Source organism: Pelecanus crispus, chromosome 14 (assembly GCF_030463565.1).
Source record: "Pelecanus crispus isolate bPelCri1 chromosome 14, bPelCri1.pri, whole genome shotgun sequence".
Lineage (NCBI taxonomy): Eukaryota > Metazoa > Chordata > Aves > Pelecaniformes > Pelecanidae > Pelecanus > Pelecanus crispus.
Genome location: NC_134656.1, coordinates 17,717,510 through 17,739,809, shown reverse-complemented (window position 1 = coordinate 17,739,809; position 22,300 = coordinate 17,717,510). Strand labels below are relative to the sequence as shown.

Sequence of the window (22,300 nt, the reverse complement as noted above, 5' to 3'; positions counted from 1 at the left end):
GTGGCCGTCGAGCCCTCGTGCAGAGCATGGGTCGCCCCTGTCGAATCGCGCCTCGCTGCAAATCCCTTCTGTCTGCTGCAGGAGGCACCTTTCCCCACACCGGGCCAAAACCCTCTCTTCCCAAGTCCCAGCCAGCCCAAGGAGGTCTGTGAACAGCAGAAATACAATGATTAGGAGATGACCAGGCCGAGCTGGACCTTGGGACCAAGCATGGGCTTAAGCTGCGCCAGGGGAGGTTTAGGTTGGAAATTAGGAAAAATTTCTTTACGGAAAGGGTGGTCAAGCATTGGAACAGGCTGCCCAGAGAGGTGGGGGAGTCCCCATCCCTGGAGGGGTTCAAAAAACGGGCAGAGGTGGCACTTGGGGACATGGTTTAGTCTGGTCTACCCTTGATTGGCTTAGAGTAGACTTGGTAGTGTAGGTTAATGGTTGGACTGGATGATCTTAAAGGTCTTTTCCAACCTAAATGATTCTATGATTCTATGATCCTTCCAGGGCATGTTTTGGATCAAACAGCAAAACCATGTGCTCTCAAAATCACGCTTAATCCCCCTAACGAGAACCATCTCTCCGGAGAGGGTGCCAAGCCGCGCTTCTGCTGCTGGTCACAGCTGGGGCAGCGTAAATATTTGGATAATACTAATTCATGTGGTGAGAGCAAAACTCCTGCTTATTTCTCTAATCTTCTGCTAATAATTCTGCTAATAATTCGGCGTGTTTTGAAAGCTGAGCCCGGTGCCGTGGGCCAGCGGCAGAGCTTTTATTGCTGGCTCTGGCCCGGCGCAGTGATGTTGTGGCGTCCAGCTGAGCTTCCCCACGCCGCTGCCCGGGGCATGGTTACGGGCCGGCAGCGCACGCCGGTGCCCGGCAGGGCATGCAGAAAGAGGCTGTCCCATTGCGAAGAGCTTCATGCTGCAGCGGCGCTGGAGGAAGCAGTGGGTGTGAGGTGGGCTGGCGGGGGGAGACCTCCTGCCCACCCAGCCCTGGGCATGGCCGGGATCTCCAGTCCTGCTGCTCTCCTCAGCTGGCTGGTGACAAGCATCTCTTTCCCGGTGGGCACCGGGAAAGGGCCGGGCGTTTGGGGGATGGCGGGGTGGTCTGGTGGCTGCTGTTAGGCGCTGGGTGCTGGCCAGGGCAGCTCGGGGCAGCGCAGGGGAGGGGGCTGAGGGCTGCGCGGTTTCCGTCCCCGTGCCTGCAGCCACGGGGGCTCATGGACGTGGAACATGTCCCCTGTGGATGGAGGGCCCAGCTCGGGCTCGGCGGGCGCTGCCGGGCTCTCTGGCATGGCGCACCGCTCCCGCGGTGGGATGGGAGCGGGCGTCGGGGTGGGGGGAGAGCCTGCAGCCCCCTCTGAGCTTGGCTGGGCACGTGGTGCCGGGCAGCCCTGCCGGCACTGGTACCGTGCCTGGGATTTGGCACTCGCTGCGGCCCCGGCGATGTCCTTCCAGTGTGGCCCAGCTAGGGGAGCTTGGGGACTGCAGAGGGGGGGAGCGGGCTGGTGGCCATGCCAGCCCCCGCCTCTGCAGCCCCTTGAAAGAGGGAGAGCAGGAGGGGAGGGAGAGAGCCGGAAAGACATTTAGATGTCTTAAGACATTAAGAAAGACATTGAGGTGCTGGAGCGTGTCCAGAGAAGGGCGACGGAGCTGGGGCAGGGTCTGGAGCACAGGGCTGGTGGGGAGCGGCTGAGGGAGCTGGGGGTGTTCAGCCTGGAGAAGAGGAGGCTGAGGGGAGACCTGATCGCTCTCTGCAACTGCCTGACAGGAGGGGGCAGGGAGGGGGTGTTGGGCTCTGCTCCCAAGTAGTTAGCGATAGGACGAGAGGAAATGGGCTCAAGCTGCGCCAGGGGAGGTTTAGGTTGGAAATTAGGAAAAATTTCTTTACGGAAAGGGTGGTCAAGCATTGGAACAGGCTGCCCAGAGAGGTGGGGGAGTCCCCATCCCTGGAAGTGTTCAAAAAACGGGCAGAGGTGGCACTTTGGGACATGGTTCAGTCTGGTCTGCCCTTGATTGGTTTAGCGTGGACTTGGTAGCGTAGGTCAATGGTTGGACTGGATGATCTCAAAGGTCTTTTCCAACGCAAATGATTCTATGATCACATTCTATTCCAAAGCGGGTACGGGCTGGGGGGGGCTGGCAGGAGCTGTGCAGAAGGCTGTTTGCTCTGCCCTAGTCCGTGCCAGCGCTGGGGTCTGCGGGGGGGGATGCTCCCCTGCGGTCCCCCCGGGTGTGGCAGCGTTACGGACCCAGCTGAGCGGCGAATCCCCGCTTTGGAAGAGCTGGTTTTCCTCCCGTGGCCCTGCCTCGGTGGTGTTTGGGGTCCGCACGGTCCCTTTGCCATTCCCCGTGGGACACGCGTTGCCCCAGCCGTGTCCCCAAAGGTCTGTCCATCCCACTGCTGCACCCCTCTTTGCCCCGCCGGGCCGTTCCCTTCTCCTGGCATTCATTACCTGTAACAACAGCACCAGTCCTCAGCGCCCCGCGGTCCCGGCGTTGCTTGGCCGCTCTCCCCGTGCCCCGCAGGGGCTCTGCAGCCCCCAGAGATCTACGACCCCTCTCGCTTCGGGGCCCTTCCCGTGGGCTCCCCGGGCCGAGCGTGGGGCGCACCCAGGCAGGGCGGCAGGGAGGGAGGCGGCGAGCGGCCTTTGGCCCCGCCGGACCGGCGGTGGCGGGAGGTGGGATAGATGGAGCGCAGGGTGGAGGGGGAAGGGAGGCGGTGGAATGTGAGGAATGTGCCCGGAGCAGATAACCCCTTGCAGCTGGGTGCTGGGTGCTGCACGAGCCCACCTCCCGGGGACGCGGCTGGGGGCCGCTTTTGCGCAGTGCGACGGAGGGCGCAGGGAGGCCCATCGCCCCGGAGCTGGGCTGGGATGGCTGGGGGGGCCCTGCCAGACCAGGACGGCAGGCTGGGGCGGGGGGCATGGCTAAGCTCTGCCCAAAATCATAGAATCGCAGAATCATAGAATCGTTTAGGTTGGAAAAGCCCTTTAAGATCATCCAGTCCAACCATTAACCTACACTACCAAGTCTACTCTAAGCCAATCAAGGGCAGACCAGACTAAACCATGTCCCCAAGTGCCACCTCTGCCCGTTTTTTGAACCCCTCCAGGGATGGGGACTCCCCCACCTCTCTGGGCAGCCTGTTCCAATGCTTGACCACCCTTTCCGTAAAGAAAAATGCCGAGGCACCCATCCCCATGGCCCCCCGGGACTGACGGCAGCGGGGGGATGCGGGGTGCCAGGCTTGGCATCTCTCCCTGTGCCTGGGATGCTAAAGGCGGCAAGCGGGTTTGGGGGCCGAGGGTGCAAGCAGGGGGCCCTGAGCCTGTGGGAAGGGGTGCTGGTGAGCCCTGCCTGCTCTTGAGACTTCCCAGGGCACTCACCAGAGCCCCGAGTCTCGCCTGTCCCCATGTCCGACCCTGCAACCGCCTTATCTCGCTGCTGCCGAACTGTGTGACAGCCAGGGAAACTGAGGCACGGGACCGGAGGTGCCAGGAGCTGCGTGTCCCTGCCTCTGCTCCGGCCCCCCAGGCTCTGCCTGTCCCCAGCCCTCCTGACGCCCCTGCCCGCTGCCCTGCCCCTAGGTACCACCCCAGCCGCCAAGATGTCCAGCAAACGTGCCAAAGCCAAGACCACCAAGAAGCGTCCCCAGCGCGCCACCTCCAATGTCTTCGCCATGTTCGACCAGTCGCAGATCCAGGAGTTCAAGGAAGCCTTCAACATGATCGACCAGAACCGCGACGGCTTCATTGACAAGGAGGATCTGCACGACATGCTGGCTTCCCTCGGTGAGGAGACCCTTCCCTCGTGCCTCCGCGTGTCCCTCAGCCCCTCTGCCCGCAACGCCTCCTCGGCAAGTGGGGAGAGCTGCTGGGCGACCTGGTGCCTGACATCCAGCGTGGAAGACCGGCTTTGGTGGGATGCCATTGAGGCACAGCCCTCGTGCTTTGGGCCAGCCCCATGCTGGCTGCAAAATCTGGGGGGAGATTTCTCTGCTGGCACCAGCTGACTGTGGAAGGTGCGTTTGCAGAGGCACCCCCGGGGCAGCAGCTTGGTGTGTTGCTCTTACAGCCACGCTCACTAGAAGGGAAAAGACCCTTGGGGGTGGAGAAGCTCTGCTTCAGGAGCAACCACCAGCCGCAGCCATTGAGTATTTGAGTAGTCTCACCCCAGAATACCACCTGGGGTCATCTCCTGGGGGACAGAGCCCTGCTGTTGCTCTCAGCCTGGGTGACAGAAGAGGCCGGTCCCTGTGCCAGCACGGTGCCTCGGCCAGTTGCGACTTGCCGGTCCGGCCGCGCTCCCCACCCAGAGCCCGTTCTCCTTCGCTCCCACCTCCCGCTCCCTGCGGTACCTCCACGGCGCTTTGGGAGGTCTGTCAATGATTGACCCGGCAGCCAAACCTGTTCTGGAGGTCCTGCCCGGCCGTAGGAGAGACCTCCCTCCTCCCCATGAGCCGTAGCTCTGGGAGCAGAGAGGGGCCGGGCGCTGGGGGCACGCGGACCTCAGCAGAGGAGGTGAAGCCATCCCTGGTGCATCCTTGGTAGGAGCAGTGCCAGGGACGCATCCTTGGAAGGAGCAGTGCCAGGGACGCAGCAGCGCGAGGCTCGTGCGGGGACGTTGCTGCCCCTCTCCTCGGGCGGTGCTGGGTGTCAGCTGCCAGGGGAATGGGGAAAAGCCGTGGGTTTAGATCCCGGTAACCCCCAGGTGAATTCCCGCATCTCCCTCGAGGCTGAGCCTGGCAGAGCTTGGATGCAGGTGGCCTCCGGCACGGGTTAAAGCAGGGGGAGAGATGCTGAGGGGGGAGCACTGGGCACTGCGGAAACCCCCTTCCCTTGTTCATGGGGTGGCCTTGGGGATGGGTGCTGCGGGGGGAACAGGGCCCTGCACCCACACCCCTGCCTGTGTCTGGCAGGGAAGAACCCGACCGACGAGTACCTGGAGGGCATGATGAGCGAGGCGCCGGGGCCCATCAACTTCACCATGTTCCTCACCATGTTCGGGGAGAAGCTGAACGGCACCGACCCGGAGGACGTCATCCGCAACGCCTTCGCCTGCTTCGACGAGGATGCATCAGGTACGGGCGCTGCCTGCACAGCCCCGTGCTGCCTGCCTGGGTGCTTTGGGCATGCAGCCGGGGCGAGGGCTGGGGCCAGATCCTTGGGCACAGTCCCCAAGCAGCTCCAGAGTGGGAGAGCTGGGCAGGGGTGCCTTTGGGAGAAGCGGGGAAGGTCCTGCTGCTCGGCCCTTCCGCGGTGTCCCCCGCTGACGCCACCGGCTGCCGTCCCTGCAGGCTTCATTCACGAGGACCACCTGCGTGAGCTGCTGACCACCATGGGAGACAGGTTCACCGACGAGGAGGTGGATGAGATGTACCGGGAGGCGCCCATCGACAAGAAGGGCAACTTCAACTACGTGGAGTTCACCCGCATCCTGAAGCACGGGGCCAAGGACAAGGACGATTAAAGCTCGGGGCCGCTCACCCCCTTTGCCTCCTCCTGCGCACGCCCCCCCGCCCCTCGGCCCCCCTTGCTGCCCCACAGCAGGCTCCCCCCATGGGAAACACCTCCCAGGACCAGCACCCCGCATCGGGTCACGCGTGGAGGGGAAGCGCTCCCGTCACCGTGCCGCTGTGTGCCCGTCCATCAGCCCCAGCCCTCCCCTCCCAGCGCCTCTCCCACCCACAGGCTCGCCCCACTGGGACCCCCAGCCTGGCTGGGACCCCCTCCCCAAGCAGCCGTTGACCCCCTCGAAGCCACCATGCCGCTGGTCCCTGGGGCCGCGGTGAGCATCCCAGGTGAGCGCTGGCCTGTGGGGATTTTGGCTGGCTCGAGCCCCAGCAGTGCCCACCTCGAGGCCGTAGCACAGAGAGAAAGCATCTCTCCCCTCTCCTCCCGCACGCCCTTCCTTCATGAAAGAAACCCCACTTTGTTTCCTCCCCCCTGGCTGTTTTATGGCTTTCGAGCCTGTGATCTGAGGGATTCGGGAAGCCGAAGCAGCCTATAAAACCTGATGGGTGTGATACGGAGACGTGTTGTGCGTGGGTCCCTCGTGGACCGGCACCGTGCCGCGCTGCCTGCCTTCCTGGGGGGCTTGGGGGGTGGGTTTGGGCACCACATCTCCCCACCTCACTGCCACTGCCAGCTGCGGCCCCTTCCAGCGGGGCAGCCTGTTTTCGAAGCCAAATTGCTCCCCGCCTGTGTAAAATGCAGCTTGAGCATCATTTTCCACCTTTGCTGATGGATGAGGGTCGCTCTGCTCGGCCCCCGCATCGGGGCGGGCGGACGGGTGGGCTGAGATACGCTTGGCAAGGTGCCGGCCACGCTCCCCCCACCAGCTCGTTTGGGGTCCCAGGGGCTCGGCCATCCTTCTGCGTCACCCTGAGCAGGCAGGGGTGGGTGTAAGAGACAGCGAGGGGAGTTGTCCCCTTGGTTCGGTTATTTTTCACCACCCTGACAAGGGTGTGGGCGCGCGGGGGGCTCCCGCCTTGCAAAGCTACTGTCTTACGTGCTGCTTGAAGTCTGCCCATCTCCCTGCCCTGCAAGGATGAGTTTCCTGCCTTTCTTCATTTAAAATGGGGGAAAACGTGATGACAAACTCACAGAACCTGGCGAGGGCACAGCGAATGCCGGAGATGCTCCCAGCCACTGGGAAAGCTCGGACGGGGTCTGCGGGAGCTCCATGGGCACGTGCTGCTGGGATCAGAGGGGTCAGCAGCCCCATCCGTGCTCAGAGACCTGCCAGGCCCCGGGATATGACCCAGGTGAAAAGCTTCTCCTTGGTGCTTCTATTTCCCAGGAAATAAGGAAAGATGAACTCAATTCTCAGGGACACCGAGACGTGAAAGGCTGAACACGTGCTCTCCTGGGGAGCTCTGCAGGGTCATGGCGCGTGCTCTGCAGCAACAGCCCCAAACCAGCCCGCCTCCAGGCTCGTAGATGCCAACCTCCTTCCCTAATTCCCTGCTGTGCCAGGGAAAAACCTACAGTTGTCCCACTTCCAGAGCGAAGTCCCAGGCCTGAAGGCTGCTGGAGGGCAGGATGCTTTAAAAAGCCCCCTTCCCTGGGATGCGCACCAAAGGGGACGTCTCGCAGATGGGGCAGGTGGGCTGATGCTGGAGATAAACCAAGCGGCGTGGGAAAGGGCCTCCAGCTTCTCCAAGGTCTCTGCCACGCCGCGGGCAAGCTGTCTTCTGGAGGCAGCCGCATCCGGGAGCGAGGTTCAGCCCCACTGACCCCAGGGGATCCGCTTGTGGGACCAGCCCAGGTTCTCCCGGTGTCGGGAGCGGGGTGGGCTTTGTGGCTGGCCACCGCCAGCTGCGGCCACTGCTGGCCCCTCGCAGACAGCGGCCAGGGGCTCCAGCGCGGGGCTTCCAGACGCCCTGGCTCGAGCAGCTACTGAAGCTGCTGCGTCTGAGCTGCCCCCTTCACCGGCACAGCCGTGGTTACACTGCGGGACCCTCAGGAGAGGGCATCCTTCAACCCTGAGGCCAGCAAAGTAGAGGAACTTTGCTAGTGGACACTGGGGTACATATGGGAAGAGTAAATTTGGCCCTTGCAAAAGGGAGTCCTGCCACCCCCCACCCCCCCGGAGCTCTTTGCGGGTGGATGAAGAAGTTGTCTGGGTAACAAAGATGGGGCTGTCTTGCAGGACTTCAGAGGCTGAGTGAAAAGCACGGAACTGCAGGCGCAGCCGTAGGTGGGTTGATGGAGAGCGAAGCACATGGGGAAGATCAACCCTGACTTAATGGGTGAGACAACAGGCTCCAAGCACACCCAGACAGCCCCGAGGGAAGGTCAGAGCTCAGCGGCTGTCAAAATCAAGAAAAAAAAGGAGAAAGAAAATCACATGCTAGGAATTACTAGGAAAAGAAAGGAGATTAGAAGAGAGACCACTGTTTGGCCATTGCCTAGGTCCTTTTATCGCCCCACACCTTGAATATAAAAAAGAGCTAGAGCCAAAGGGGAGGCGTCCTGAGAAGGGCAGCGGGGACGTTTGGCAGCAGGGACCAGTCTGCACCCGAGGAGGCCCCGGGCTCGGCGAGGAGACGCGGGAGCAGGGTGGCAGCGCGGGGACGGTGCTGCTCCCACCCGCCTCGGGCTCTGCCTGGGCATCACCGGGAGCCACGCCGGGCTCAGGGTGTCTGTGGCCGGGAGCACCTCTCCCTGTTCTCACCCTCCTTCAGCACCCGCTTCTAGCCACGATGGGAGACAGGACCCCAGGAGACACGCCAGTTTGTCCAGCAATCCTCAGAGCCCGTTCTACGCTTTGTTATTTTTTCTCAGTCCCAGTACTGAGCCCCTTCCCCTGATTTTGCTCAGCTGTTGGCTTCCCAGCTTTTCCAGCAAAAGGGCAGCCAGTTTGTCCAGCAATCCTCAGAGCCCGTTCTACGCTTTGTTATTTTTTCTCAGTCCCGGTACTGAGCCCCTTCCCCTGATTTTGCTCAGCTGTTGGCTTCCCGGCTTTTCCAGCAAAAGGGCAGCCTTTCCGATCACATCGGCTCACGCTGGCCATCAGCCGACGCTCTTGGGAGGCCCCCGGTGCCACCGACACGAGCAGATGGGCCGGTTCTCCGCTGCTGTCACCTGTGCGTTCCCCCAAAACACTTCACCCACTTTGATCAACCACTTGATCCAAAGAGGGAGAAAGAAACATCAGCAAACCCCCAAACTATTTGGGCCCATGTGAACCTCACGAAGTGCATCAAGGGCAAGTGCAAGGTGCTGCACCTGGGCAATGCCCAGCACCAGCACCGGGGGATGGATGGGTTGAGAGCAGCCCTGCGGAGAAGGACCTGGGGACGCTGGGGGGTGACAAATTGGACACGAGCCGGCAGCGTGCGCCTGCAGCCCGGAAAGCCGAGCGTATCCCGGGCGGCATCACAGGCAGCGTGGCCAGCGGGGCGACCTGACCTGACCCAGTCATTTCAAAGGTATTAAATAGCACAAAATAAAACTAGACATTTAATTTCAGAAGTGTTTGCTCGGGGCAGGTGCGCACCAAGTTAAGAAAATAGCCATCCGTTTGGGTCAATCTAAAAGAGCTGCTCCCGGTGGAAAAGTGTTTCCTGATGTTCCGAGGGACCCTCCCGTGTTCTAGTTTGTGCCCACAGCCTCTGGTCTGCTGGGCAGCCCCCGGCACATCCTGGTGCCCGGTGTTGTTCCTCCCCAGGTGGCTGGACTTTGCACTTCTCCTCGTTGAACTTCATGAGGTTCCTGCTGGCCCATTTCTTCAGCTCTTGCTCCTGCTCTTACACGCAGCCCGGCCAGGGGCCCAGGAGCAGCCCTGGCTGCTCTGGGTGGCAGCTCCCGTTGTCTCAGCGCTCCCCACGGGAATTATTCCCTCCTTTAGCCTGAACAAGAGCTGTCAGCGCAGCCCAGGGAGGCTTCCTCCAAGCCCTGACCCAAGAGCGTCGTTCTCCAGCGCTCTGAGCTCCATCCTGATGTCCCCAGAGCACCACGCTCCTCTTTCCACGTCCAATGACGCAGGTTACGGGAATATCGGAGAGGCAAAAGACATAGCAGTACCCGCTGAGAGAGGGTCTGCCCTGCCCTACGGTCCAGGAAGGGCAACAGGAACGGCCGAGCTGCCCCAAGGGAAGGGGCGGGAGGAGATGGAGGGGTCGCGGTGCCCAAGCGTGGGGCTCCGGTGCCGGAGCCGGGCAGAGCCACGCGGCGCTGGAGCTGGTGAAGCAGCTCGTGTACGGCCGCCGCGGGCTGCGGCACGGACAGTCGGACGCCGGGTGTTTTCGCGGCGCTGCTTGTTCCCAGTCGGCGCCCAGCCGGCACACGCCAACGCAACTGTGGGTCTGCTTGCCGAGCCGGTGGTGATCGCATTTAAACCTTTAAACCTGCCCTTAAAGCTCTGCCGGGGGTGGGTGAAGGAGCCCCAGGCTCCCACCCCATCCCTGAGCCGGGGAAGGACAAACCCAGCCCTTGCTTCCCTCCCAGTTAACACCACCACGACTCCAGCCCAAGGCCATAGAGCCTGGGCTCTTGCGGAGCGAAGGCAGGCTGTGAACCAGTAAAAAAGGCCTTTAACGCTGCTCCCAGGACCAGTCCTACTGGGGGAATCCGGTGGCCCTGGGCAGGGAGCAGGACCCCGGCTGCTGGAGAGCCAGAGCCCGGCCCCAGGGGCAGGGCTGTAGCCGACAGCCAGCCCGGCGATCCACGAATCCAATTTTCCTTGCCAAAAATCCAGATTAAATATCAGAGGGTGGGCAAAGGGTGGAGGGAGTCCCGCCTGGGACAGGTCAACGCCCTCGGAGGCTGCCTGGGGTTTCCAGCATCCCCCTTCGGGCTCTTGCTGGCTGATTGTTTTTCAAATTGCTGAAGTTTAATAGCATTATCATGTCAATGGGCCTGGCCAGACTTTGCAGGGCCGGCGGGTGACTCAGCCTGGACAAGCCCTTAGGGGGAGCCGGCAGGGAGATGCCCCACAAGCCCCTCGCCCCCCAATGCTCCTAATTCCCCATCAGCTGGGAGCCACCTGGCTCCTGCTCCAGGCTGGCCGTGCCCCCGGATTTAGGCTCCCCAGGTGCTGCACTCAGGCACCCAGTGGGATTTTTCCAAAGCTGTTTCCAGGCTGCCTGTACCTGCGGCGCGGGAGGGCTCGCGGCCCAGCGCTGGGCAGGTATTGGAGCCCAGGGTGTCCCAATTAGGCGGAAGACTCACACAGCCTTTTTCGAAGGATGGGAGCAAAAGCAGGCTGCTCGCGGAAGGACGGTCCTGCGCGGGCACGGCGGCTGACGCAGACCCCGGGGGGTCTGCGGTGTCACCCAGCAGGGACAGGCTGGGCGCCCGGGCAGGACGAACGCGCCCTGCCTGCTGCTGGCCCTGCTTTGCAGGCAGCAGCGAGCCCAGCGTGCCAGGGCTGCACCATGCACTGGTGCAAACTGGCAGCAGATGGGATTTGCACCGGGGCTGGCCCCACACCTCGCCTGCGCTTCGCCAGCACACACTGCGTTTGCATTAACAGAGCAGTAGCAGTTCGGGGCACAGTTTCACTCGGGACATTGAAGATTCAGCAGCAACTAAACAAATGCTTTAGGGACTTCTCCTTTTTTTTGCTTTTTAATCCTTTACTGCACCGCGCAATCTGCTTTGCACAGACCAAAAACCTACCATAAAAGTTTTTTTTGCAGCCTTTCTCAATACCCAAACGGATACCCGTCTTTTCCCCTGCAAGCAGAAAAGAGGGGAGGGAGGGGAGCTGCAGCACAGCCTGCAAAGGTGGTGGAGCCTGGGAGGGGAGAGCTGCCCCACGGCCGGCTCCCGCGCCAGGGCGCCATCAAACACCGCCACAAACAAGCTCTGCCTGGAGAAAGACGGAGCAGGACCCGGTGCCCCGTGGGGCTGCTGTGCCCCTCCAGCACACGGGTCCCCGGGGGGATGCACGCACGCGTGCTGTGCTTGGCTTGGCCAGGATGAGCGTGGACGTGCCCAAGAATGGGGATGGACGTCCCAAAGAGGACATCCCCAAGAGGGGGGCCTCGCTGCTGGCACCCCTCTGGGCCGGCCGCTGGACATGTTGGCTTCCCATGGCAGCACCTTCTCCATCGCAGGAGCTGGAAGGGATCAGTCTGCGTTTCTCGCTGCGTGGTCCACGCAGCCCAGAGGGTGCCTGACCCACGGGACGTGGCCCCGCTGCTCAGAGCGGCTCCTCTCTGTGGGTCCCCCGAGGAAGGGTACCACCCCAGGGTGGACCCCATGGGTGCGTCCCCTTCTGCTGCTCACCTGCCTGTCCTGGGCATCTGGCAGAGGGTGAAGGTGTGACCCAGCCCCACAGCAGAGAAGGGCACAGAGCATGTGGTGGGCTCCTGCAGGAGCCACGTCCTGGACCAGCAGCGTGCTTGCGTGTATGCAGAGTGATTCGGTCTCCAAAATTCGGAAGGTCACCTTGGGCTCTGCTAGTGCAGTGGAGAGGCGCGGGGAGAGCCGTGGCAGCCCAGTCAGGCCCCCAAAGAGCTCGCCTGGCCCCTTGGCGATGGACGTGGCAAAGGTCTGACCTGGTGCCTCCTCCATCGCCACCCTTGCTTTGAACACACCTTCCACCTCCATGGGAGCGGTGATGCGCTGAACTTCGGATTTCCTGTTTACAAAGTCAAAAAGGCACCAAACAAAGCACGGGTGGTGCCTCAGGGTGGTCTGAGGTCCCCTGGGCTGTCACCCACACCCGCCCCAGCAGCTCTGGCCCCCAGGCCTGGCCCTGCCCGTTCCGTTCCCTGTTCCCTGCCCGTTCCTTGCCCATTCCCTGCCCGTTCCATTCCCTGCCCACAGGCACCAGTAACCCCTCGGTGGTCACTTACAGGATTCAGCCTTAGTGTGGCTGGGGGGGAAGGAGCTCGTGCGGTGCCTTGTGGGGGTGCCCCTGGGTGGGTTCCCCTATCCAGGTGTCCCTGGGTGGGTGTCCCTGGGCAGGGGGTGGTCCCCTGTTTGGGTGCCCCTGCATGGGTGCCCCTGTGTGAGTCCCCCTGTCCAGGTGCCCCTGGGTGGGCACCCCTGTTCAGGTGCCTCTGGGTGGGTGCCCCTCCTGTCCAGGTGCCCCTGGGTGGGCACCCGTTTGGGCACCCCTGGGTGGGTGCCCCTGGGTGGGCGCCCCTGGGTGAGTTCCCCTCCTGTCCAGGTGCCCCTGGGTGGGCACCCCTGTTTGGGTGCCCCTGGGTGGGTGCCCCTGGGTGGGTGCCCCTCCTGTCCAGGTGCCCCTGGGTGGGCATCCCTGGGTGGGTGCCCCTGGGTGGGTATCCCTGTCCAGGTGCCCCGGGTGGGCACCCCTGTTTGGGTGCCCCTGCACGGGCGCCCCTGGGTGAGTCCCCCTCCTGTCCAGGTGCCCCTGGGTGGGCACCCTTGTTCGGGTGCCCCTGGGTGGGTGCCCCTGTTTGGGTGCCCCTGCACGGGCGCCCCTGGGTGAGTCCCCCTCCTGTCCAGGTGCCCCTGGGTGGGCACCCCTGTTTGGGTGCCCCTGGGTGGGTGCCCCTGGGTGGGTGCCCCTGTTTGGGTGCCCCTGTTTGGGTGCCCCTGGGTGGGTGCCCCTCCTGTCCAGGTGCCCCTGGGTGGGCATCCCTGGGTGGGTGCCCCTGGGTGGGTATCCCTGTCCAGGTGCCCCGGGTGGGCACCCCTGTTTGGGTGCCCCTGCACGGGTGCCCCTGGGTGAGTCCCCCTCCTGTCCAGGTGCCCCTGGGTGGGCACCCTTGTTCGGGTGCCCCTGGGTGGGTGCCCCTGTTTGGGTGCCCCTGCACGGGCGCCCCTGGGTGAGTCCCCCTCCTGTCCAGGTGCCCCTGGGTGGGCACCCTTGTTTGGGTGCCCCTGGGTGGGTGCCCCCGGGTGGGCGCCCCTGTTTGGGTGCCCCTGGGTGGGCGCCCCTGGGTGAGTTCCCCTCCTGTCCAGGTGCCCCTGGGTGGGCACCCCTGTTTGGGCGCCCCTGTTTGGGTGCCCCTGGGTGAGTTCCCCTCCTGTCCAGGTGCCCCTGGGTGGGCACCCCTGTTTGGGTGCCCCTGGGTGGGTGCCCCTCCTGTCCAGGTGCCCCTGGGTGGGCACCCTTGTTCGGGTGCCCCTGCATGGGTGCCCCTGGGTGGGTGCCCCTGTTTGGGTGCCCCTGCACGGGCGCCCCTGGGTGAGTTCCCCTCCTGTCCAGGTGCCCCTGGGTGGGCACCCTTGTTCGGGTGCCCCTGGGTGGGTGCCCCTGTTTGGGTGCCCCTGCACGGGCGCCCCTGGGTGAGTCCCCCTCCTGTCCAGGTGCCCCTGGGTGGGCACCCCTGTTTGGGTGCCCCTGGGTGGGTGCCCCCGGGTGGGCGCCCCTGTTTGGGTGCCCCTGCACGGGCGCCCCTGGGTGAGTCCCCCTCCTGTCCAGGTGCCCCTGGGTGGGCACCCCTGTTTGGGTGCCCCTGGGTGGGTGCCCCTGGGTGGGTGCCCCTGGGTGGGCGCCCCTGGGTGGGCGCCCCTGGGTGAGTTCCCCTCCTGTCCAGGTGCCCCTGGGTGGGCACCCCTGTTTGGGTGCCCCTGGGTGGGTGCCCCTCCTGTCCAGGTGCCCCTGGGTGGGCACCCTTGTTCGGGTGCCCCTGCATGTGTGCCCCTGGGTGGGTGCCCCTGTTTGGGTGCCCCTGCACGGGCGCCCCTGGGTGAGTCCCCCTCCTGTCCAGGTGCCCCTGGGTGGGCACCCCTGTTCGGGTGCCCCTGGGTGGGCACCCCTGGGTGCACGTCCCTCTCCGAGGCCCCTGGCCGGGTTCCGGGGTGCAGCTCGGCGCGGGGGGGGGGGGCTCACAGCGGCGCTCCCGCAGCCCGGGGGCTCCCTCCCGCCGTGCCGGGAGCGGGGGGCAGCGCCGCTGGGGGCGGGGGGGTGCCGGTGCCGCCAGGTACCGGCCCGGGGCGGGGGGGGGGGGGGGGCTGGGGTGGCCCCCGCTGCCCGGTGCGGCGGCGGTGACAGCCGGGGGCGGGCGGGCCGGGGCCGGGGGCGGGGGGCCCGGCCGAGTTCCTGCCTCCTCGGGAACAAAGGGAACTCTGTCTCGGCATCTGTCACCGCCGCCCTCCCCAAAAAAAAAAAAAACTTTTCGCTGCTCCTCGGCCGCCCGCCCCGCCGCCGCGGGGAGGCTCCCGCCGCCTTCCCCGGGTACCGGAGCAGCGGCGGCGGCGCGACCCATGCAAGGGCCGAGGCGGCGGCGGCGGCGGCCCGGGGGTAAGAGCGGAACCGGGGCGGGCGGCAAACATGGAGTCCCGGCCGGGCGGCGGGCGGGGGAGCGGAGCGGAGCGGGCCCCCCCCCCCACCTCCACCGCCTTTGTGCGGGCGGGCCCCCGGCGTGCAAAAAAAAAAAAAAAGTTTTGTGGGAGTCGCGGGCGGGCGCGCCCGGGTGGGTTTTGTTCCCTTTCCGCGCTCCTTCTTAACTTTGGCCCGTGTTGTTTGGGGCTGGGGGTTTGCTTTTCTTTTTTTTTTTTTGGGGGGGGGCCGGTTTCTGCTCTTTGCGGGGTTGCGGCGTTCGGGTTTCTACCGGCTTTGTGTCCGCCGGGGCTCCGGTACCTGTTGCGGCGGGGATGGAGGCGGGGGGCGGCGGGGGCGAATGCCCCCGCCGCCCCCCGCCTCCATCCCCGCCGCACAATGACCCCCGCGTGGTTCCTTCCAGCCTCTTCCTCCTGCTGAGATTTCTAATTTTTACCCCCCCCGCCCCTCCCCAAACTTGCTTTTTTGTCTCGCTGGGGCTCCCTCCAAGCACCCCCGCGCACCCCCGGGGTGGGCTGTTGTCGCCGCTGCCTGTAGCTTCGCCTAGGGATTATCCCCCCAACACCCCCAAATTGGGCGAGGAGGGGGCGAGCCTGGCGCGTGCGTCCCCCCCACCCCGCCACGCTCCCCTGGCCCGCACGCTGCCCGACGCCTGCTCTTTGGTTTCCACCTTGGCAGGTTTTAACCAGGAGAGATCCGCGGGCAGCTCCACCATGTCGGATAGCGACCTCGGGGAAGACGACAGCGCCACATCCCCGGACCCCTCGCAATCCAACAAGAGGAAGAGACGAGGCAACCTCCCCAAGGAGTCCGTGAAAATCCTCCGGGACTGGCTGTACGAGCACCGCTTCAATGCCTACCCCTCCGAGCAGGAGAAGCTCAGCCTCTCGGGGCAGACCAGCCTCTCCGTGCTGCAGGTAGGAACCGGACCCCCGCACGCTGGCGACGCCGCTGGGTTCTCTGCCGCCCGCGCTTGGGACGGGCCGGACAAACCCCACCGAAAAGCCCAAAGGACACGGCGCGCTGGAAACGCTTACCTGGTGAAGGGCAGCCAGGAAGCAAGGGAGGGGACGGCAGGGAAGCAAAGTCACCTGCGGGCGGGCGGGTGGGCTCCTTTTGGGGGAGGTCTGAGCCCCTGCGACCAGTTTGATGCAGCGCTGGAGCAGAGCTTTTTGGCCGGCCAGAAGATGGAGGGACTGGGAGGGGGAGAAGCTAAGCAGTGCCCTCTTGTTAGTGAAAGCCGCTACAGCTGGGAGGGCTTCAGGGGGTGCTGCTTTATCCTGTTCCCCTGGGCACCCCCCCAGCAAAGGGGCCAGGGCTACCACCCCGGGCACGCCGAGCTAGGCAGGGGACCACCATCCTGGGAGGGAGAGGCTGGGCTTTGAGCGCAGGTGGGCCGTTAGCACACTAAGCACCGGCTGGCCCACCTGGCCCCAGTTACACCAGTTGCGTTAAGGGGACCCCAGCCCAGCTGGGGGGTCCTGGGTGGGAGTCCCCCTGCCCCGCTCCTGGGTGTTCTCCTCGTGGTGATGGGTGCCCAGCCAGGAGCCCTGGCTCGCGGCGGGGGGTGAGCGGTGCTTTTCCTTCCAGTTTTCCCCCTACCTGCTGTTGGGGTGGCAGGGAGAGCCTGCCCGCAGCTGCCTGTCCCTCCGATCCGTGCACAGGCCAGCAGCCTCCGGGCAGGGGGACCCCTGGGTGCCCAGGGCCCCGGCCCCCCTCCCCCAGCCCGGCAGGGTGGGGGATGATCGGGGGCTTCATGCTGTTCTCTGGTCCCGGGGGCGCAGCGGGGTGGGAAACAGCTCCTGCGTGCCGGGGAGCAGGCAAGGGCCAGCAGGTTTGCAGCCGAGCAGCTCTCCTCGGGGCTCCCTCTGCACCTCTGGCTCCTCTCCCTGTGGCTCAGCACGGTCCTGGCCGGCCGGCCCGGCCACGGCCCAGCCACCGCTGTGTGGGCAGGGGCTGTCTGGTTTCCCTCTTCCTGGCCGGCAAGGCGAACTTTCGTTTTAACGTATTTCTTTAAATGCTGGCCTGCGCAACAGGTTTGTGTCTGGGCAGCTGCTCCGAGGGGAGGCTGGTGGTCCTGCGAGGGCTCGAGTCGGAGCGGCGGCGGGGGGAGCAGCGATGGGTTTGGGGCTGTGGGAGCCCGGGCTTGTCCCGGACCGGGGTTGGCACGGCGGCGCGGGCGCTCGCCCCAGGGCTGGCGGCGGTGGGGCCGGCAGGTGCCCGGCTGTCCGTGCCCCGAGCCCTTTGGGACCGAGGAGGGTGCTGGCAGGCACGTGGGCTTGCGTCGAGGCGTGGCCGTGCCGTGCGCCGGCTGTTGTCTGCCCCGCGGGACCCCCGCAGCCAGCGGGTGCCTGGCGAGGAGGCAGCCCCTGTACCCCGGGCGGGGGGGGTCCCAGCCCGCTGGCGTTTCCCAGGGCCAGCTGAGGGCTGTCACCGCTGTCAGTCTGAGGTGACGCAGGACGCCGCGGGGGCTGCTCCGTCTGGCGAGGAGAAGCCTGTTGGGGTGGAGGTGTGGGACGCCCTACGGCAAGGCTGGGGCGGCTGCGGGGCTCGATCCGTCGGCGCCGATCCAGGAGCCTCTCGAGCGCGGGGCTCTGCTGCAGCCGCCGGCCGGACACCCCCCGGGTGTTTATTTGTGCGTCCCCCTGCCCGGTGCGGCGGCTTGGGGAGCTGAAGCCAGGTGCTGGCAGCCAGGGATCAGGGGCGCAGCAACCCCGGGTCCCCAGGGAGGCCGGGGAGCTGCGTGTCTCCCTTGCGGAAAGTCGGGAGGTAAGAAAGCGGTGCCTGCTCCCGGCGAGGCTTCCGGACAGCAGCAGGTTTCCGAGCCCGTGCCCTCCTGTGGGGATGGGCTTTTCCTCCCCGCAGAGGGGATGCGGCTTTCGTGGCGGTGGTGGGGACGGACGCTGCCCAAAGCGACGGTCCAGTGCGCGCCGGTGGTGGGGCCGAGCGATGGCCATGTTTAAAAAAAAAAACAACAAAACAACCACCCAAAAAACCCCCGCGCTCGCTTCAAAGCCGAGGCACGCCTCAGCTCCCCGGGTGGGTGACACCGTGCCGTGTCCTGTGGTGTCACCGGTCGTTGCGTGTGCCCGTCTCCGTGCCGCGTTCTCCAGAGGGAGTTGAATGTTGGAAGGAGCATGGCGGGGGGACCGGCAGGATTTTGGGGGGGCTTCTCAGCGCTGCGGAGTTGGTTGGGCCTTTTGTTGGGAGTCCAGCCCTCTGGTTGGGGATTGCAGCGGTTGATGGCCATGGGATCGCAAGATCACGTCAATGGGACCGGCTAAAGCTTGCAAGGGAGGGTGTTTGGAAGGGAAAAGGGGGTGAGGTTGATGTATTTGAGGGTGTTAAATGCCAAATATTGTCTTAAAGACAAAAAAAGGACAACTGAGATCTTGCTGCGATTGAAGTTGTGGTCAGTTCTCTCTCCCTGGGGGAAATAGTTTACGTAGCTGTTGATTTAGGAAAGATCAGTCATTTTTTTTCCCCCTGATTTATTCTCTTCTAATTGTTTTCTAGGAAGAAGGCAGTTATTTTAATGTAGCACTTTATATAAGGATGCTGAAACAATACATGGCCGAGACTGAATACATGGCCGCTGTGCTTCTGAAGGGCTTCTGGAGGTGTAGCCGCAGAGCTCGGCCTCTTGGGCGTGCAGATATTTGGAAGAGCCTTTAAAGTTAGCTGTCGCCTCGCTCGTTGGCAGCAGACGTGGGAAGGTGTCGACGTACTGCCCCGATCCGATCCCTGCCGCCTCGTTAGGGGATGGGCGCTGCAGCTCTGCGAGCTGATGGGTTTTAGGGTTTTCCATCCATGCTGCTGTCCTGACGTCTGCCTGCTCCGGGCGGCCTCGGTGCGCCCGTCCAGGGTGGCAGCACGTTGGCACCGGCATCAGCGTGCAAAGCGTGGCCGGGCACGCCGTCTGGAGAAGGGGAACTCCCCCCAGACCGGGGAGCTGCTGGAGGCCACGGGGCTCCAGGCCGGCTCTGTGCAATGCCACGGCCTGGGGGGACGGCAGAGCCCCCGGGAGGGTGCCGGGAGCTGCACCCCGCTTTACCTGCGTGTGGCTGGGCACGGTCGGCTGCCGGGACTTTGGGGCTGCGGTGGGGGGACAGCGCTGAGCCCGTCCTTCCCCGGGGAGCGGGTAGCTCTGCTCGAGAGCCGCTGCAGCTCGGCCCCGCAGCTGCCCACGCTGTTTGTTTGGCGTGGTGAGCAGGTGCCGGCGGTGCCGCGGGGGGCTGGCACCGATGCCCGGTGCCCGGCAGGGTGGGCTGGCAGGGCTGAGCGGGAGCGTTGCACCGCAGGCAGCCGGGAGAGGGGTGCAGGGAGGAAGGGGCTGCCGCAGGCCGGCGGTGCCAGGCAGGAAGCAGCTGGCGTTGGGGTTTCCGTGGGTGGCTGGGCAACAACCCCTGCCGGGGGTAGCTCTGCCTCCCCGGAGCCCCACGGGAAGGAGGTGTGGGGCTGGGGGGCACCGGGACCTCCTTGCTGGGGCCGGGGGGGGGCTTCTGCTGGCTTGGCTTCGGGTTGCCGCCCCCCGGCCGGCGCGGCGCGCGCGTGGCAGCCCCAGGCTGACGGCGCTGCGTCCCTTTCTCCTCCCAGATCTGCAACTGGTTCATCAACGCCAGGAGGCGGCTGCTCCCCGACATGTTGCGCAAGGACGGGAAGGACCCCAACCAGTTCACCATCTCCCGCCGAGGGGGCAAAGCTGGCGAGGTGGCCCTGCCGCGGGGGGCTGCCGCCGGCTCCGGGGTGCTGGTGGTACCTCCCGTGACGGCCGCGGGGGCCTCCAAGGTGCTGTCGATGTCCGTGTGCCCGCAGGTACTGTGCCACCCGGCCCAGGCGCTGGGCAGCAACCTGACGGTGGTGAGCGCCCACAGCCCCGAGCGGGAGAAGCCCCCCGGCCCGCAGCGAGCGGAGCCGGACCCTGCCCCCAAAGCGGCGCTGGGTGCCGCCGGCAGCACCGTGACCTTGCTGGCCCGGGCCGAGGCGGCCAGCCCCACCAGCGGACTCTTCAACACGCCGCCCCCCACGCCCCCCGAGCTCTTCGGCGACGACTTCAGCAGCTTCCAGCTGCTGGTGGAGGTGGCACTGCAGAAGGCGGCAGAGCTGGAGTCGCAGCGGCAGGGCGGGCAGCTGCCCCTCTCGCCCCAGACTGAGCCCCCCGGAGCCTCCGTCTCCAAATAACCCCCGGGGCCGGGTCCCGCCGGGTGCCCTTCCTTGGGGGGGGTGCCCGCCCCTCCCGGCCTCGTGCCACCCGTCTGCCTGCACCCCCGACCAGCGCATCGCGGAAGCGGACTCCTGCCTTCCGGGGGCTCCGGTCTCCGTCAGCCAAGGGGGGAGAGGAAGGACTGTCCCATCCCGCCGCCCTCTCGCCGGGGAGATGCCCCCCGCCTGCCGCCCTCCCCGCCGAGGACGGAGCCCCGGGCGCGCGGGAGGAGGCTTCGCAGCTTCACTGACCTCTCCCTGCCGCGACTGACTGCGGAGCTCCCCTCGGAAAACCTGCTGACTTCTTTTTCTCTCTCCTGTAAACAAGGGTCCAGCCGACACCGGTTCTTCAGGGAGAGGAGGAGAGAATTTTTTTTTTTTTTTTTTTTTAAAGTTGGTGTCTGTTTTAAGGACTATGGATGAAAAGCTTTTTCTCCCAAATCTCTGACCTCTTTGCCCCCCACCCTTTTTTTTTTTTTTTTTCTTTCCTTTTGTGGAGGGCCTTTCTGGTGCCTTGTGCTGGCCAGGAGCCCTGCCTTGCCCTGGGAAGGGCAAAGGACAGATGAACTGGAAACCTGAAGTCTGTGGCGTTTTTTCACACGGAAAACATGGGACCCTCCTCTTCTACCTTAGGGTGTTATGGATGCTGCCAGTAGAAATCTCTATGGTGCTGTTTAGCAATTTTTTTGTTGAAACATTTTTCCCTTTAATTGTGATTTATTATATGATTTTTTTTTTTTTAAATTTTCTTCTATAAGCATTTCCACAACTTCCCCGTGTTTCTCTTGAGTTCCTGCTGAATATGTGCACATTGTGTCCCGGAACAGAGAGCGCGTTGCAGAGCCTGCGAGACGCGGACAGCAGGCTGCTGCTGGGGTGGACGCAAAGCTGAGACTGTGAAATTTTGTATCCAACTTCTTTATTTTTTTTTTTTTTTAATAAAAAAAAAAAAACATTTGGAAAGAGGCGTGTTGCGGACACGGGCACGTCCCTTCTTCTGCAAGCGCAGCGCTCGCAGCCTGCAGACCACGGTTCCTGGAAAGCAGAGTTGTCTCATGAGCCAAGCGCTGATGAGCTGCCCTGGGAAGGCGGCGGGACGGAGCCCTGTGCTCCCGTCCCCTCCAGCTCTGGCTCCGCAGGGCTGAGCGCGGCTGTGCCCGGCTCCGCGGTGCTGGTGACCTCTAGTGACAAGCTGGTGGCTGCTGGGAGCTGCTGGCCCCCCCAGCCTGGCCTGCTGGCGGTTTTTGGGCTCCGGGGCATTGCCTGCTGTCACTGAGCGGGAGCCCAGGTGCTGCGCTGGTCCTGGGACTGAGATATTGCTGTTTCACTGCAAAATGTAAGTTAAATAGCGATACGTACGCACCTATGTTATCTATCCTGAGAAACACTAATCCTAGGTAATTAGCCTGATTATTAAGTTGCATGACTAGAGATGATAACGTCCGCAGGATCTGGTGCTCTGCAGTGGCTGGAGCCAGCGGTGCTGGGGGAGCAGCACACTGCGGGATGATGGGGCCTGGAAGGGAAGAGCACTGATTTTTGGGGACTGCCGCTTCCCGCACCCCCTCCTTTTCTTCAGCGGGAAGGTGACGGGGAGAGGCGTTCCCGAGCGCTAGCGGGGAGCTGCAGGAAGGCTTGCCAACAGCGTCGCATGGCCGGGTGCCCCTGTGCAGCGCGGGGATGGCTCCAGCTCCCGCACCCCTGGCCGGGCAGCGGGCACCGCTTCAGGTGGATGCTCCTCACACGGCTCTCAACGTCCCCTTCCTCATCCTCCCCCAGCTCCATTTGATGTCCAGCCTTTGCCCTCTGCCTCCTTTCTGGGGAAAGCCCTGAATTTTAGGACTCCCTCCCTTATTTCTAGGTAGCCCTTCCCCTGTTGCCCCCCCTGCAGTTCTGTCTCCTCCCCCAGGGGAGGGAGAGGCTTTTTAGTCTCCCCCCCTTTATTTTGGCCCAGTCAAACCAAAGTGGTTTCGTCACCCAGGGCAGGAGTGCTACAGCTGTGCCTGTGCAGGGACTCCTGTTGCTGCCCTGGGGACGGACCAGAAAGAGTGGGGAGGGCAGGGATTATTGGAATTAAATTTACGGAGCAAAAACTACTGTAAATATCTTTTTGTTTGTTCTTTTGTTGTCAAATAAAAGTTTTTTTTAGTTTTGGGTTGTTGTGGGTTTTTTTTTTTTAAATATAAGCTGTGCATTAAACTTGAATATGTCATTTGTCACTCCCCCCCCCCACCTCCTGACACTCAGCCAAAGCAGCTTAAGAGGGCTAAGGAGCATTGCTGGGTGTGGAAAAAAAGGGGCCAGTGCCTGGCACGGGGCTGCGCCTATGCCACCATCATTTGCTCTGACAGCCCTTGCGTGCTCGCTTCCCACAGCGTTTGATCCCAGTGTTT

The 22,300-nt window shown here is 64.0% G+C and overlaps 2 protein-coding genes across 3 annotated transcripts; both read left to right on the top strand.

The window, feature by feature from the left end:
• Positions 1-3,600: 3,600 nt before the first annotated feature.
• On the top strand, positions 3,601-5,462 carry MYL9 (myosin light chain 9). 2 transcript variants are annotated; one of them, XM_075721097.1, is made up of 3 exons: positions 3,601-3,784; positions 4,912-5,073; positions 5,290-5,462. In XM_075721097.1, exons 1-3 carry the CDS (start codon positions 3,601-3,603, stop codon positions 5,460-5,462), a joined length of 519 nt encoding a protein of 172 aa, XP_075577212.1. The 2 variants fall into 2 exon arrangements, with proteins under 2 accessions (XP_075577212.1, XP_075577213.1); XM_075721098.1 differs by lacking the exon at positions 4,912-5,073.
• A 9,167-nt stretch (positions 5,463-14,629) lies between these two features.
• On the top strand, positions 14,630-19,886 carry TGIF2 (TGFB induced factor homeobox 2). The gene is made up of 3 exons (XM_075721279.1): positions 14,630-14,666; positions 15,384-15,622; positions 19,302-19,886. The coding sequence occupies exons 1-3, from the start codon at positions 14,630-14,632 to the stop codon at positions 19,884-19,886; spliced, it is 861 nt and encodes a 286-aa protein (XP_075577394.1).
• Positions 19,887-22,300: the final 2,414 nt, after the last annotated feature.

Excerpts from the sequence above, each read along its gene's own strand:
- MYL9 (XM_075721097.1), top strand. The coding sequence starts at position 3,601 with ATGTCCAGCAAACGTGCCAAAGCCAAGACCACCAAGAAGCGTCCCCAG. Across the intron at positions 3,785-4,911 it reads CGACATGCTGGCTTCCCTCG|GGAAGAACCCGACCGACGAG; the intron begins GTGAGGAGACCC and ends TGTGTCTGGCAG. Across the intron at positions 5,074-5,289 it reads CTTCGACGAGGATGCATCAG|GCTTCATTCACGAGGACCAC; the intron begins GTACGGGCGCTG and ends CCGTCCCTGCAG.
- TGIF2 (XM_075721279.1), top strand. The coding sequence starts at position 14,630 with ATGCAAGGGCCGAGGCGGCGGCGGCGGCGGCCCGGGG. Across the intron at positions 14,667-15,383 it reads GCGGCGGCGGCGGCCCGGGG|GTTTTAACCAGGAGAGATCC; the intron begins GTAAGAGCGGAA and ends CCACCTTGGCAG. Across the intron at positions 15,623-19,301 it reads CCAGCCTCTCCGTGCTGCAG|ATCTGCAACTGGTTCATCAA; the intron begins GTAGGAACCGGA and ends TTCTCCTCCCAG.